General features: G+C 43.9%; 2 protein-coding genes and 1 long non-coding RNA gene across 4 annotated transcripts in view; 2 read left to right on the forward strand and 1 right to left on the reverse strand.

Moving 5' to 3' along the window:
* LOC140283065 (uncharacterized) overlaps window positions 1-2,205 on the reverse strand; it is a 35,155-nt gene extending 32,950 nt beyond the window's left edge. Inside the window, exon 1 of the mRNA XM_072377711.1 lies at window positions 2,098-2,205. The gene's annotated coding sequence lies outside the window, so the exon portion shown is untranslated. The remainder of the gene's footprint in view (window positions 1-2,097) is intronic.
* LOC140283066 (uncharacterized) lies at window positions 1,462-10,988 on the forward strand. 2 transcript variants are annotated; one of them, XR_011909968.1, is made up of 3 exons: window positions 1,462-1,874; window positions 2,323-2,408; window positions 10,436-10,988. It is a non-coding gene; the product is annotated as an uncharacterized lncRNA (long non-coding RNA). The 2 variants fall into 2 exon arrangements; XR_011909967.1 differs by lacking the exon at window positions 10,436-10,988 and adding an exon at window positions 5,302-6,007.
* A 74-nt stretch (window positions 10,989-11,062) lies between these two features.
* LOC140282866 (uncharacterized) lies at window positions 11,063-14,746 on the forward strand. Its single transcript, XM_072377444.1, has 6 exons — window positions 11,063-11,383; window positions 11,501-12,278; window positions 12,457-12,663; window positions 13,003-13,382; window positions 13,461-13,964; window positions 14,048-14,746. Exons 1-4 carry the CDS (start codon window positions 11,087-11,089, stop codon window positions 13,104-13,106), a joined length of 1,386 nt encoding a protein of 461 aa, XP_072233545.1. The 5' UTR covers window positions 11,063-11,086; the 3' UTR covers window positions 13,107-13,382; window positions 13,461-13,964; window positions 14,048-14,746.
* The last annotated feature ends 1,378 nt before the right edge of the window (window positions 14,747-16,124 follow it).

Raw genomic sequence — 16,124 nt, forward strand, 5'->3', positions numbered from 1 at the left:
CCTAAGCAGATTGCAAGCATTTGCAATGCAAATATATATTTCACTTTTTTTCTCACATTACATAAATTACTATACTCATTGGACTAGGCCACATCGGGACTTAAACATTAAATGAGGAGGTTACAAGAAAAGGTGACTTATTTGCAGTGCCATAGAGGTTTATGGGAGAAAACTGAATAACAGATGAAGAAGAAACAATGGGGCCAGTAAATTCAGTGTTTTGATACCTAACAAACAACATAAAAAATTACACCACTTATCAAAATATTTTTTTTCTAAAGTCGAATAGATGAAAATCTAATTCTCTGGCCACATTGCTTGTCTCAATTCTGTACCTCTGTGTAGACTAGTGGATGCTTCAACAATTACTATAGTGAGGTAAACAGCACCATCTTGTAGCCATCCAATGTTAATACAGTTTAAGCTCCTCCTCCTACCCACAGCTCCCTCATTCCACCAACTCAGGATAGAACATGTAAAAGGTACTTATGTCTATAATGTTGCATTTCACAACAAAAGGCCCATTGTGTGCATCTTTAATGTATTCCACTGTTCATTTGGTCACAGGAACTTATAAGAGGAAGATGGGAACTACAGTAGGTGCAAGACTTCCCTGCAAGAGACCACAAGTTTGACAACTATATGATGTTCAACACAGTCATATCACTTAATATTTCCCTCTCACTAATAATTCATTGCTATTTTTCTTGCCTCTCACTTTGTGAATGGTTGAGGGTTGGGAATTTAAACCACATGGTAAGGGTTAGAATTGAAATACATGGTTAGAATTAGATGTTACAAAATATATATTTAGGTTTAAATATTATACATGGTTAATTTAAACACATTCTGCGTTTCTGAAAATAAATGCCTCTAAAATGACACTAGCAGACACATAGAACCTTACATTCATCACCATATCTGGCTGAAAACAGAGAAGCAAGATCCTTAGAACTACCCTGATTACAATGATGATAGGAAGGAAACTAAGCACTTTGTGGCCCTTTCAAGTTTTTGCAAAGGCAGGACTTTGATAATGGCAACACTGAAGTCGACTATGAGCTTATGGACCAAGCTGGCTTCGGTGCTGGCTTCAGGACACACACTCTTGCACAATTCTCACAGCCACCACCATTCACAGCGCTCTCAGGCTGTGTGTTGGGCTCCAGCCCCTGTAGTGTCTCTGGATGTCTCTGGATTGAGAATTAACCGTCTTGGCCTGTTCAAGTGAAAGCGTTTTACAGCTGTGGCTCTCGAACAGCTGGCTGTGTTGTTCAGCCATCCTCAGAAGTGTTGTTGAGCTTTCTTTCTTTATGTTTCACAGCTATGCTGTCATTCTGAAGCATGTTTGGTATGTTTGTTAAGAGGGAAGTTCATTTCAGAGATAAAATTGACAAAGGAACCAGAAATTAATTTTCTATTGATAAGGCAGTTGAAATTTGCTTGCCATATATCAAAGATCACTTTGGTGATTCTTTCATATCCACTATTTTGTTATTGAAAATGTGGCACTGCCAATGATGATAACAGTTTTTATAGCAGAGGTCTGAGAGGCTTACATTAGTATTTAATCTCATCTCCTTGTCCTATTTCTCTGCAATGTTCTTGTAAAGAGACCATTTTACTGACAAGACCATGCACACACACATACACAAACATTCAGGTTGTTGTGCAAATTTCATTCTTGCCCTGATTGGTGGAGTCAGGGCAGCAAGGTAGGGCAAAGTTTGGATTTGTTAGCATAACTGTCTAGCCTGATAAAAGCGCCGGGACATTCACTTGATGCCTGGATGGCCATCAGAGCCACAGAGGAAGAGTGGGACTTTAAGGTCAAGTGGACGTAAAACTCTCACGAGAAAAAAAAACAAGCTCAGGCAAGTTCACCTAACTCACACACAGGTTTTGCCAATTTGCAGTTTGTGCATGAAGCAGAGCACTACCAGCACCAGCATGAGAACAAGCAAAATGACAAATTCTGTGTTTCCAATTAAAGAACCATAAAATATTTTTACATCGATAAAGGAAATAAGTTCTAAGTAATAAGATTAGTACAATAGTACATTAGTAAATATCTCATAACGTAGGTTTAATAATTACCCAGTAAACATCTGTTACAGCAGTAAACAAAACATCCAGTTGATATTATGTTGTCCCTTCTCGTTGCTGCTGATGGTTGCTGAGTCCTGATGGGATTTCAGTGTGTGTGTGTGTGTCTGTGTCTGTGTGTTTGTGTGAGTAAGAGAGAGAGAGAGAATCAGTCAAAAGGCACACTGTCTTCTGTTTTGATGAATACTCGTCCTGAGCTGTCTCGATTATCTGCAGAGCCATGAGTGTGGAGGAGAGATGTCGCCACATGATGATGAGATGGAGATCAGCGATCTGCTAAAAAGTGAAAAAGAAAATACGAGGTAAAGATAAAAAAAAAGAGAGATCGGATGTAGACAGATTTAGACAAATCTGAAGTAATCAGTCTGATTACATAAAGTCATTGCACTTGTACATAAGGCTGCATGGTGAATGCGTTGGCATTTCTGGAGGCCCACAAGAATGGAAAAATTAAGAGGGAACAAGGAGGACCTTGATGTCTGTGCCAAATTAATTAATTTCATTCACTTCAGGTTATTTATAATTAACAGTGAACATGCAGGTAGCAGGACATAATGCTGGTCTAATGACACATATTTCCAGGTGAATTAATTCATAAAGGAACTTGACTCTAACTTGTTTATGTGCATGGTTTGTGAAACTTATTTTTTTGTCCATAGTATGTTTACATTTTGTGTAAACACAGACTCTTTGCATGGATACTATACACTGCTTCAAGATGAAAAAGTTGGTAATATCTACAATTGATTGATACAACTTTGAAAATTTGCTTTAAACTTTTTTTAACTGGTCTTTTTTGTGTTTTTCCAACTGTGTAATAAAATGTAAGTCTTGTTGTTTACTTAAGTCCAGGATTGACAAATGTAGATTCTGCGACAACTGTCACAACAAGCCCTCCACTCCATTCGCATTAACACTTCCCACAAGGGAAGAGATGAATTGAATTTTGATTTTGCACAGCAACCTGGTACAACTAATGATGATTTTGTCCTCTCACCAAAAGATTTGTGTAGAATGCAAGCATCGATCCCACTACCTCTCGCATACTGAGATTGCTCTACCATTTAAGCTAATTCAGTCCAATCTCCCGTCCTAAGCATGCCTGAGGCGACTGTGGAAAGGAACGACTCCCTTATAACAGGAAGAAACCTCTGGCAAAACCAGACTCAGGAAGGGTGGCCATCCGCCTCGACCAGCTGGGGTTTGAGAAGACAGAAAAGAGGGAAAAGAGGGGGGAAAAACACCATAACGCCATTCAAAGGATATCTGTTGGAACAGGGAAACACAAGTTAATAACCACAATAATGTCACATGTACATAATATCATTTGAGAAATTAAACAGGGGGAAAAAGAGAGCAAAGTGAGGAAAGGTGTGACAGTTGAGGTCCCCCATCAGTCTAAGCCTATAGCAGCTTAACTATGGGATGTTTCAGGATTACCTGAGCCATCCCTACCTATAAGCTTTATCAAAAAGGAAAGTTTTAATCCTAATCTTAAAAGTGGAAAGGGTGTCTGCTTCCCGGACATTTACTGGCAGCTTATTCCACAAGAGAGGGGCCTGATAACTGAAGGCTGATTTTATGCATCCCAATTTTCTTTTCCTTTTTTTTTTAAGCACACTGGGCATACTTGATTTATCCATTATTAATCTTTCTTTCACACCTGCCTTTATATTATATGTTAGTTTATTTATAGTTAATTTTTTCTTTTTCTCTATTCCTTGTTCTTAGGGGATGTTCTTTTTTTGGTTCTTTGTTCAAATTAACCATATATATATTTGTAAAAAGGGTAGAAAACAGTAGCATCCTCCAAACTTTTCATTTTAATTTATACAAATTTTCGTTTCATTGTTTTAAATATTTTCTTCTTGTTAACTATTTATGAATACACATAATATGTATTTTACGAGTAGTGCAAAGATACATCACGCCGGATTGTAACCTGTGACGTTTGCGCCATCTTGTGAGAGATGCCCTCCTATTACCTCCTCTAAGATCATTATTGCCTGTTCAGACACTGTTATCTGTGGATAAAGACGGTCAAATTTAGGGGAGAAGGGATGAGATTGGGAAAGAAGATTTGTCACGGCAATGCTACATTCTGCTCACGTGCCTCAAATGGAAAAACTCTTGGCTGGCAGAACAGAGACCAGCAAAATAACTTCTTAACTGTTTTGCTTATAGATATTGTATATTGTGTCCTTGCATGGATAGTTCCTTGTATAGTATGTATATCTTTTTTTTTTAAGTGTGTGTGTGTGTGTACAATGTTTGTTTATTTTACATATATGTTCATGTGCATTATGGAAGATTTTGAGTTGTATTTTTATCGAGTCACCCGCCATGAGCTGGATTCGAACCCGGGTTCTGCCGGACAAAGCGATGACGCTCACGAGCGATCAGAAATCCGACCGCGATGTCATTGTATTGATTCTTACTTGTTATTTTTTGTTATTATGCAGAACATTGCTTTCGCTTTAAGATCACATGCCCCTCAATGACTTGTAATGTTTATTTCTATTTCTGTATAATGATAATATCAAATAAAGTGTGTCTTCTGTGACGACCCCTCCGCCCCATTAGTTGTCCCTGTCTTTGTTGTTTTGTTTTCCCTTTTGCGGGGAGTAAGGTTAAGGGCTCATCGGGCTGATTGAGCCACACCTGTGGCTTGTGTTTAAAAGCTCCTCTCTTGCCAGTTACGAACTCCGCTCGGTTCTACTGTGACGTTGTGGCTGTATGGGGGGTGTGGGAGCTCTGTGTGCTACATGTAAGTGTTGCAATCTGGTTTGGTTGCACTGGTTAGTGTAGTCTGTGTTTTGGACAGATAATTGTGTGTTATCTGACGAGTCGAGGGTTATCAAACCTGATCAATTGAAGGCTGCCGGTCCAGTGTCGGAAGCCGATGTCTAGTGACGCTGGTTTGACTTTTGAACAGAAGCATGAGTTGCTTCGATCAGGTTGGCTCAGTGTGTGAGCTGCCAAGGTGACTGTAATCGTGCAGCATCCAGTACCAGCAACGAAAAAGAACTCCTATGGTTTCTGGGTCTTGTGGGGTATTACTGCAGTTTTGTGAAAACGTTTCTATTGTAGTAGCTCCCCTGACGGATTTGCTAAAGGAAAAAGATAAGTGACCTGGTCACCTTCTTGTCGGCAAGCTTTTGCAAATGTTAAATCTGTCCTGTTCTCTTCTTGCAGCTCCACGCATGGACCGACTTTTCCAAATGCATGGAGATGGGAGTGATGCAGGTGTGGTGTTATTTCAGAGTGTTGCTCAACATGTGAGTTTCTACTCCAAAAAGTTTAATGAGTTTATTGTTTAAGATAACATTGTGGCGGACGCTTTATCTAGAGCACCTTTCTCTTATGTATATACTGTGCCATTATTGTGTAATGCTTTGGTTTTCAATGTTTCCTCCGTCGCTGTGTTTCTTGGCTGACTGGGGGTTAGGTGACAAAGTTGGTCAATATGGATCCTGTATAGTCGAGATAAACATTATTTATGTAACCTAAAGTTTATTATGTTGAGTAGGTTGCAGTATGCTGTGTGCCCCTTTGGAATTCCAGGGGGAACCTTGTTTTTATGGGGAGATTTTTTTATGTACAGGCTCAGTCTTAAATGTTGGCACAATCAGATTTGACGTTTATGAACATATGTAAAATAAACATTTAAAATATTATATATATATACACAAGCAACACAATTTATTTTGCTGCTCTCTGTTCTGCCAGCCACTCAAGTTTTTTTTTCCATTCGAGGCACGTGAGCAGAATATAGCATTGCCATGACGACTGTGCCTGAACTCTTTAGTTTTTGGGTCCCCACACTAGCTACAGATGTTGTAGCTGACTCCTCTGACATACTTCCTCTTCTGGACTCCACTCTCGTCTTTCCAGATTTGGAAGGATGACAAATTCATGCCTTTGGCCAGATGTGGAGGGTAGGAGCCCCAGTTTCTCCTTCGGTGGTGGAAGCTGGTCAGGTGCATGAGGAATCGGGTTGATTGGAGCCATTCCCTGAGAAAGGACACTCCTGGCTCTTCTGCTGCCATTAAAACCTGAGAGAAGACCGTTTTTGTTAAAAATGTGAGAAATATTCAGTCAATTTGAGCTAAATGAGAGGACACTAATTCAATGGCAGGTCAGGCACATTACCTCTAAGAGCTGCATTATCGTCTAAGCCAGAACCCGTGGACTGTTGAGCACCAAGTCCCGGATGTAGTGGTAGTCGCTGAGAATTTTGGACCATCTGGGGGTGGAAACTCGAGTCTTCTTGGTGGTGGTCTTGTGCAAAGTGCACAGCCTTATGCACATGACCTCCATCAAGCAGCATTTAGCGCGATGGGCAGAGCCATGGACAAACCAGTATTAGCACAGCTCCACAGTACCTTTCTTCTGGGTTTCTGTCTTAATGAAGAGTGGGAAGTCCTCTGGGTCTTGGATACAGCCCACGTGTTTCCTCTGCTCCTGCCATATCTGCTGGATCCGTTCATGGTCCAGCAGGGGAACGCCCAGAGTGTCCTTCCCACTTGCACTGTCAAACTGACTGATCAGTGACCCAATCAGTCTGGTGGTCTGCTCTACCCCTCTGGTCCTCCTCCAGTGCAGCGCCACCTCCCTCCAGGTAATGCAAGTGGTCAGCATCTCCTCTGAGATGTGGCCAATCCTCCTCGCTGCCAGCTCACCCTCCTTGGCATGGCGAAGAGCAGCAACATTCTCCGGATCCCACTCGAATGCACGTGGACAGGTGTCATGAAAATGCTGTATAATAGGTGAGCCTCCGTTGTGACACCTGCAGCAAACGGCTTCATAAAATGCCAGATATCAAGGCACACCTGAAGCTCGTACCACTCTGCAAACATGGCCTTCACCCGACAAGGACCGAGCTGACTGCAGCAGTCTCCGTCCACTTGCATTCTTTGTGGCTCCTCTGCTGCCTCCATGTACCGCTTCATAAGGCCAGCTGCCATTGCATCCACTGCTTGTCCCTCGCCAGCTGTCAGGACCGAGACAACTTGACCATGCTCATTATTCGCATTGGTGCACCAGGCAGCTGTACCTGCAGCAGCACCAGCAAGTTTCTTGGGGACTTAGTCAGAATTTCAAATCTGTTATGTATACACTCAAAATTCTGCATAAAATTTTTTTGAGGACAGAGCCAAAGATACTTGTTATTTTGGCCTTCTCCTCATACAGTCGCCCTAGAACATCCCTGGCATACACGGCTAACAGCCGCTTGGGAAGGGCTGGTAAGAGGGGAGGCTCAGCGAATGCAGGGGGGTGCACAACAAAGGACCTTGTGAATGGTTCAAAAGCTGTCAGGTACTGCAGGAAACACTGTATCCATGCTTCGCTGTATTGTTCCTGCAGCTTTTTGTACAGCTGAGTAACACTGTTGCACATTGTCCTCAGCTCACAGATGTCACATGAGTATCTAAGGAAAGAGTAATGTCTAAAGAACAACACAAATGTAAGCACCTAATAATTGACATTCCCAATGAATTGCCTGTATGTAAGCAAAGCTGGAAACTGGCTGCGGTGGCCCATATCCAGCTGACCTAAGATGTCCTTGGACGAAGCGGGATACTTTTTTGAGCAGTATTTGCACTTCAGATACTCAGTGGCAAGGTCATACCACCCGTCAATGTCCAACACCTTGCACGCTGTTCAGTACAGCCCTGCTGCTGTTAGTCAGTGCTTGCCACAGGCTGGACGGACACAGAAAACAGCCACATCTTCTGAGATATCAAGAAGACTGGCTAACAGAAGAACTGGTGAGGTGGGAGGCTGAGTGTGTGTATAAGAGGGGCCTGAGGAGGATGCCACCAAAGCTTCAGCGGGATCACTAGCTCTGGCTTGCTGGTTCGTGGGTTGGCCTTGAATGTGTGCTGAATCCACTCCTGCTGAAAAGGTGGAAGATGATCCTTCCTGTGACTGGGAAGCTCTCCTGGAGGCTGCTAAAGAACAAGACCTTGGTTTCTGGGCATGTTTGGTGATTAGGGTCACCTAAGCCCGGTGCCCTGAGATTGCCAAAAATGCATGGTTGATTAATGTTCTCTCTAGCAGACGTCCCATGGGGTGGGGTCCTAATTACATGAGGGGAAAACCGTCTCTCGCTTGAAATTGCATTAATGTTGGCCTGTTCAACTGCATTATGGGAATTTGATATACCTGCTAAGATGCAGATAATTCCGTCCCACTCGGCTCAGGGTCGACTGGCACAGTCCCAATCGGTTGGCCAGCTCCCTCTGGAATGCCCCGGTTGCTTAAACCCCAGTGTGCACATCTCCTGTGGCACAAGCAGCGCATGGCTCCTTGCTGTGTTGTGCTCCAGCGCCGGCCGCAGCTCTGCACAGTTACAGGAGGATTGCCCTCAAAACGGCTGAGCCAGTTGCCATCATGTGCCAGCAAATCTTGTCAGTCTCTGAATACACGCTTTCTTCCAATTGCACCATTTAAAAGGTCTTCCAATACCACTAAAGCAGCCATTGTTTTTAATGGTATACATCGCAACACTTTGCGCATGCTTTTATATCCACTCATGTAATTGCAGACGCGTGTTAATTGTTCGTGTCTCAAATGTGCACATCAGTCATTTTGAGGACAAATTGTGTTCACATTTATTTATAACAGTTTCCCAACACCACTTAAGTGTCGCCAAAGAATTAATAGCTGTAGAAAAGTGCGTACCTTGAAGTTCCCTGAAGTTGGCGTGAGAAACCACAGTTCCACGGTCATTTTGCTCTTGATACATCTGACCGTTGACATGGAAAAAATGTGTGTCACTTTTTTTTTTTTTTTTTTTTTTTGTGTGTATGCGCGTATACACCCTTTGTACATGAGGCCTCAGGACTTTTGTCACTGGCCATGGTGGAGACCATACTGATGACTTCTTAGATCTGGCTCACTGCCAGCTTCCAGATCAGATATTTAGATGGCTCCTGGAGCACAGTCTTGGCTATGCACTATATTTGGTGCATAGTATCTCAAAGGAAAGGGAACCGACAACCCCTCTATCACAACATAAACAGCTGTGCCTGCAGTACACTTCCCAAATTAGAGCTGACAGAGGAACTGGAGAAGTTTAGGAAGAAGCAGGACATGCAGGCTACAGCAAGGGAAACTGGAGACCTGGGCTGTTTGATGGTGGAGTTTGGAGATTTCAAGGGCTGCTCCATGGAGGTTTAGGAGGACCAGAGCAAGGAGCCCCAGGACCTCATTAAGTACCTGGTTAGAGCAGATTTCTGGCCCAACACCAACATGGCCTTGTTCAAGGCATGTCTTGAAGAGACGACATCTGCCTCCACTTCCTCTGCACCTCCATCTGCAGCCTCTACTTCCTTTGCACCAGGAATCCAAACTGGTCCATGGAAAACTGCCACTGAAAGCGCTGTTGGCGCAGGGCAAACATTTGTCTCCCTCACAGCTGGCAAAAAAGCTGACATCACCAGTTAAACACTGAGTAGTTCTACAGCAGTTCTACATGTGTGGCTTTACCATTTTACCTGACTCCACAGACTTGTCCGCTTTTTTTCAGCTCCAGCACCACGGTGTCCCAACGGCAGCTTTTCCCTGCTAAGTGCGCAGCATCTTGTGTACATTTGTGTCTGTGTTAACTGTAGGCCTGATAGTTTTAACATTTGTTCTGAGGATGAGGAGCTGGTATCTACTGGAGCGCAATGTGAAGTACAGCTAAATACAGGTGTGGCATACGACACAAATATTGTGAGAATGTTTAGTGACAGCACTAAAGTGTTATTTTTACATTTAAAATTTCTACATTAAATATATTCTTCACAATACAGAATTATATCACATCAACCGGGATGCATTCTTTAAGTGCACATCTTCAAACCTTAAGGATGTACAAAGGTGTCTGTATTTTGTTTATATATATATTATTTTTGTTCACCTCTGCTCACTTCCACTTAACTCTGCACATGTGCTCTAAAGCAATCGCCTGAATTTTTCAGTTCCACTGCCTGCTACTCTCATTCATGCTTTAGCTTCCTCTGAGCCCACAGGACGGTGGACATTTGTTGTTCTAACAATTAGACTGGTAGTCACTACAGTGTCTGTGTGCATGTTTTATAACTGTGGGCATCATTAATATGACTGAATTCATTTTGCATAATTTTCCTTACTCTATTTAATTTAATTAACTTTTTAACATAATTTCACTTAAAATTCAGCTGTATTTTTTTTTCAGTTTCTTTCTGTAGTATTTCTGCACTGCGCCTGGTTGTGAGCTGCATTTATGGCATCTTCCTATGAAACGCAACAGTCAACCTAATATTGTTTTGCTGCCTGTTTGCCTAATTTACTCCATTAGCTCTTGCAGCCACTGTGCACCTTGAGGCCTGTGCCGATCCTCCACCAGCAGCAATACCAGGTCTTGTCATTCATCAGCCACCAGGAGAGCTTCCCAGTCACTGGAAGGGTCAGCTTCCACCTTTCCAGCAGGAGTGGATTTGGCGCACGTTATTCAAGGCCAACCCACGACCCGGCAAGCCAGAGCTAGTGACTCCGCTGAAGCTTTGGTGGCATCCTCCTCAGGCCCCTCTCATACACACCCAGCCTCCCGCCTCACCTGACCAGTTCTTCTGTCGGCCAGTCTTCTTATGGATTCCCCAGAAGATGTGGCTGTTTCCTCTCGTCTGTGTCCGTCCAGCCTGTGGCAAGCACGGACTAACAGCAGCAGGGCTGTACCAAACAGTGCGCAAGGTGTTGGACATTGATGGGTGGTATGACCTTGCCACTGAGTATCTGGAGTGCAAACGCTGCTCTAAAAAATATCCCGCTTGGTCTGAGGACATCTTAGGCCAGCTGGATATGGGCCACCGCAGCCAGTTTCCAGCTTTGCTTACATACAGGTAATTCATAATGAATGTCAACCATTATGAGGTGCTTACATTTGTGGTGTTCTTTAGACATTACACTCTTTATTTTCCTTAGATACTCATGTGACATCCGGGTGCTGAGGATGATGAGGGAGAGGACAATGGGCAACAGTGAGACTCAGCTGTACAGAAAACTGCAGGAACACAACGAAGCATGGATGCAGCGTGTCCTGCAGTACCTGACAGCTTGTGAACCATTCACAAGGTCCTCTGTTGTGCACACCCCTGCATTCGCTGAGCCTCCCCTCTTACCAGCCCTTCCCAAGCCCAAGTGGCTGTTGGCTGTGTATGCCAGAGAGGTTCTTGGGCGACTGCATGAGGTGAAGGCCAAAATAACAAGTGTCTTTGGCTCTGTCCTCAAGATGGACTCCACAAAAAAGGTATCACAGCCCTGTTTATATGCAGAATTTTGAGTGTATACATAATGAATACTGATTTTAACTTTTTTTTTTTTTCTAATCTTTTCTAATTTTATCTTTTCTGAATAGGTTACCAAGAAACTTGCTGGTGCTGCTGCAGGTACAGCTGCCTGGTGCACTAATGTGGGCAACGAGCACGGTCAAGTTCTTGTCTCGGTCATGACAGCCGGTGAGGGACAAGCACTTGACCCGATGGAGCGGTACAGGGCAGCAGGAGAGGAGCCACCAAGGATAATGTACGTGGACGGAGACTGCTGCAGTCAGCATGGCCCTTGTCGGGTGAAGGCCATGTTTGCAGAGTGGTACGAGCTTCAGGTGCGCCTTGATATCTGGCATTTTATGCGGCGGTTTGCTGCAGGCGTCACAACTGAGGCTCACCTCCTCTACAGCATTTTCATGGCACGCTTGTCCACGTGCATTTTCGAGTGGGATCCGGAGGATGTTGCTGCTCTTCGCCGTGCCAAGGAGAGTGAGCTGGCAGCGAAGAAGATTGGCCACATCTCGGAGGAGACGCTGACCACTCGCATTACCCGGAGGGAGTTGGCGCTGCACTGCAGGAGGAGGACCAGAGGGGTAGAGGAGACCACCAGACTGATTGGGTCACTGATCAGTCTGTTTGACAGTACAAGCGGAAAGGACACTCTGGGTGGTCCTCTGCTGAACCACGAACGGATCCAGCAGATATGGCAGGAGCAGAGGAAACACGTCGGCTGTATCCAAGACCCAGAGGACTTCCCGCTTTACATAAAGACGGGCACCCTGAAGAAAGGCGGTGTGGAACTGTGCTGCTACAGGTGTGCCCGTGGCTCTACCTCCCTGGAGTCCTTCCACCTCCACTTAAAAAGATTCATTCCAGGTATTGCATACATACGGGTTACTACCTATTTTTATTTTTTTCTCATTATCTGGTTGTAATGACAGTTATTTTTTTTAACATAATTCTATTACACATTACAGATACTTCATAGCATATGCATGTCATATGTTGTGAATATCTAATGTGACATATGCTTCTTTGTGCATTTACCCTTCAGGAACCAGTGCCAGTGATGCGCATTTCCAAGCGTATCTTCTGAAAGGGCTGATGCGCTGGAATGATGACCAGATGGAGGACGCCGTGAAAGGAGCGCCTGCTTTCCGCTCCTGTGGCAGTGCTCTGAGAGAGGCAGTGGACCAGCTCAGCCAAAGGGTGCTGCAGAGACGCTGGGATGAGCGCTACCGCACGCCTGGAGCATACACAGGCAAGACTTTGTGCCCCTTTCAACATGAAAAAGAACACAATGATTAATTTGATATTTAATGTCACTATTTATTAATCAGTTAAACCGTTAATGTATTAGAATAGAATAGACTATCTCAATATATATGTACAATGAGATTAAAAGCAACTCCTTAATCAGTGAATGTGAAGGTGCACAAGGTATCTTGATGCAGTGGGAAGGGAAAGTGTAGCTGCTGCTGAGCCTTCATGATGACCGCTGTGATGTCTGTCCAGGAGATGTCAGCCGAGATGAGGACAAATTATTAGATAGATGGTAGATTAGATTAAATATTAATTACTTTCTGTTTTGTTTTTGTAGGTGAATTGCTGGGAATAGAGTATCTGTACAGCCAGACCGGCAATACACTGACTCCTGTGCTCCAGAACCCAGGAGGAGGACAGGCTGGTGGAGGAAGTCAATGATGAGGATGTACAGGATGAGGGGTTTGAAGAGGAGACCTTGAACGACATCACAGTTCCTGTGCTCCATGAGGATGACCCCTGTCGTGATATGGTGAACAGGCCCTCATCGTTATTATGAGTCCTCAGGCCTCTCCACCCCAGGCCCCTGCATCACCTGCTAATCTGCCATCCACGTCACGTGATGGAGGACAACATCCTGCCGCCGCCCCTTCAGAGCTTCCTGACACTTCTCCGGCTGCTCTGAAGAGTGAAGGCAATCCGTCCAACGAGGCTCAGGTAAGACACATTAAGGGCTATTTCAATCCAATTACATTTTATTTCAGATATATTACTATTAATCAGTTTATTTATTAGGGAGTAGTCATCGGACCAGATGGGCTCGCTGGGTGGGACAAGGTCCAGGATCTCGCTGCTTACCTGGTGGGTCTCCGTGAGGCCTCTTACCTCACTGAGCTGCAGGTGACCCAGGTCATCCAGCTGTGGACAGCTCTCCCTGAAGGCGACAAAGAGCGGGTCAACTACCAGCCTCGTCATCAGCCGCGACTGACAAGTGGTCGTTTTAAGGCTCCTAAGCGGTCTGGAGTCACGCCGGGTGTGGAGTGTGAAGCGCTGCTTGATAGGACATCCTGGGGGGCCAGCACAGTGGCCCAGCACCAGCCGCTTGGTGGAGGCAATGTGCATAAGGCTGTGCACTTTGCACAAGACTACCACCAAGAAGGCTGGAGTTTCCACCCCCAGATGGTCCAAGATCCTGAGCGACTACCACCACATCCGGGACTTGGTGCTTAGCAGTCCCGGGGTCCTGGCTGAGACGACGATCCTGCTCTTTGAGCTAAATCAGAGGACACTCATTCAATGGTAGGTCAGGCACATTTTTCACCTCAAATTGACTGAATAGTTCTCTAATGAATACATATCTAACAAAAATGGTCTTCTCTCAGGTTTCAACAGCAACAGAAGAGCCAGGAGAAGAGTGTCCTTTCTCAAGGAATGGCTCCAACCAACCCGATTCCTCTGACACCCGACCAGCTTCCACCACCAAAGGAGAAGCTGGGGCTCCTTCCCTCCACATCTGGCCCAAGACATGAGTTTGTCCTCCCTCCAAATCTGGAAGGACAGGCTCCTGTTCTGCGGCCAGGTCGACGGCCCGCTGCTGCCACTAGGGCACACCCTATTTTACCCTCCTCCATGGCACCAGACCCTGCGCAGCCCATGTCATCACACTTTGGCACTTTCATCGTTAATCCAGTCAAAACTGTCACTGGTACTGACAGCGTCTGGTGCCTCAACTTCTAGTGCAGGTCCAGCTCCACTAATTCTGTCCCCTGCTGCTCCTGTGTCCCAGTACACAGAGGAATAGGCGCCGGCGGGCTCTTGAGGAGGAGAGTGGAGTCCAAAAAAGGAAATATGTCAGGAGTCGGCTACGACACCTGTAGCCAGTGTGGCCACCCCAAAACAAAAGAGTTCGGGCAGTCGTCATTGGAATGAAACATTCTGCTCACGTGCCTCGAATGGAAAAACACTTGAAGAGAAAAGACCACCAGCAAAATAAATTACAACTGTTTTGCTTGTAAATATTGTGTGCTTTCATGTATAGAATGTATATAGTTTTTATGCTTTTATTTATTTATTTTTTTTACTTGGTGTACAGTTTTTTACTTTTCTGTAGTTTCACTTCAGTGTTTTATTAAAATTTCATTGCCTCATATACAGACAATAAAGACTCCTGATTCTTAAATATTTGTTTATTTTACTTATATGTCCATATACATTAAATCTGATTGTACCAACATTTAAGACATCATCAAAAAAGCCAGCAATGTTCTTCATAAACACAAAATAACAAGTGAATAAATACAATAAGGTGACGCTGTTATGGCATCAGTCTTATTATTATGGCTATTATTATAATAATAAACAGATAAGAATTACTTGTCATTGGGGGCATAGAATCCTAAAGCTAAAGCCATGTTCTTAGTAATACACACAGAATAAGTATTAATTAATACAATGATCAGAAATCGCAATCGGATTTCTGATCGCTGGGGAGCGTCATAGCTCTGTCCAGCAGATCTCCGGTTAGCATCTACCTCACGCCAGGTGACTCAATTAACATTCAACTAACAATGTTCCATAATGCACAGAGATATCGCCTGAATATAGCTGCAGGGAATAATGTCAATGATATTTCTTCTTTTTGCTGGCGAGACGGGCGAAAGGTCGGCTCCCTGCCTTGCTATTAAGTTCTTATGTGGAACTTGATTGACAGATCCAAAAGTCAATACTGTGACAGGTTGAAATTATTAAAATATTTAAAGTGTTTCATACACAGATTAAAAGATACATGTTTAAAAGGTCAAGAGTAGAGTTTATATAAAGTTAAAAGCAACAGTTACAAAATATTCATTGTAGTTATCATTTTGTTACGGTTGACTAAAAATGTTAATACGGTACTAAAAGTATGAATACTGTGTACACTAATTGCAATTTATTGAGAGTTTGATGGGTTGCGGATCAGTTAATTTTGACTGGCAGAGAGCTTTGTGTTTTGCGCTTGCGCAGAAAAGCCTGTGTGTTCGTTTGAATAAAGTGAAAATGGAGTAAAAACGTCGGCTGCGTCTTTGTCCTTCATGTAGCTCAAACGTTACCACGTACCTCTCCCAAACTGTCGGAGCAGAGGGCGCAAAAATACCACTATCACGTAAGCACACACTCTGCAGTCTCGTCTCAGGCAGTTTTGCTATGTGTTCTTTAAATCAAGACAAACGCTTTGTATTCATATGCGCATGGAAAATAATTGAATTCTGAGATTTTCCAGATTTTTAAACATAAAGGAGGAAACTGAAATATAGATCTGTAAGGGAATAGAAGACCAGCATGGACATGGGGCTTTTCAAAACATGGATTGATTACACCTAGCTTAGACCCTGTAGTACATAGCAAATTGACAGAGACGCACTGAGATGCTCAAGTGCAGAAGTGACGATAGGAGCTAGTACATCAACCCACAGTCTAATT

Source organism: Leuresthes tenuis, unplaced genomic scaffold (assembly GCF_036924035.1).
Source record: "Leuresthes tenuis unplaced genomic scaffold, fLeuTen1.0.hap1 SCAF_23, whole genome shotgun sequence".
Lineage (NCBI taxonomy): Eukaryota > Metazoa > Chordata > Actinopteri > Atheriniformes > Atherinopsidae > Leuresthes > Leuresthes tenuis.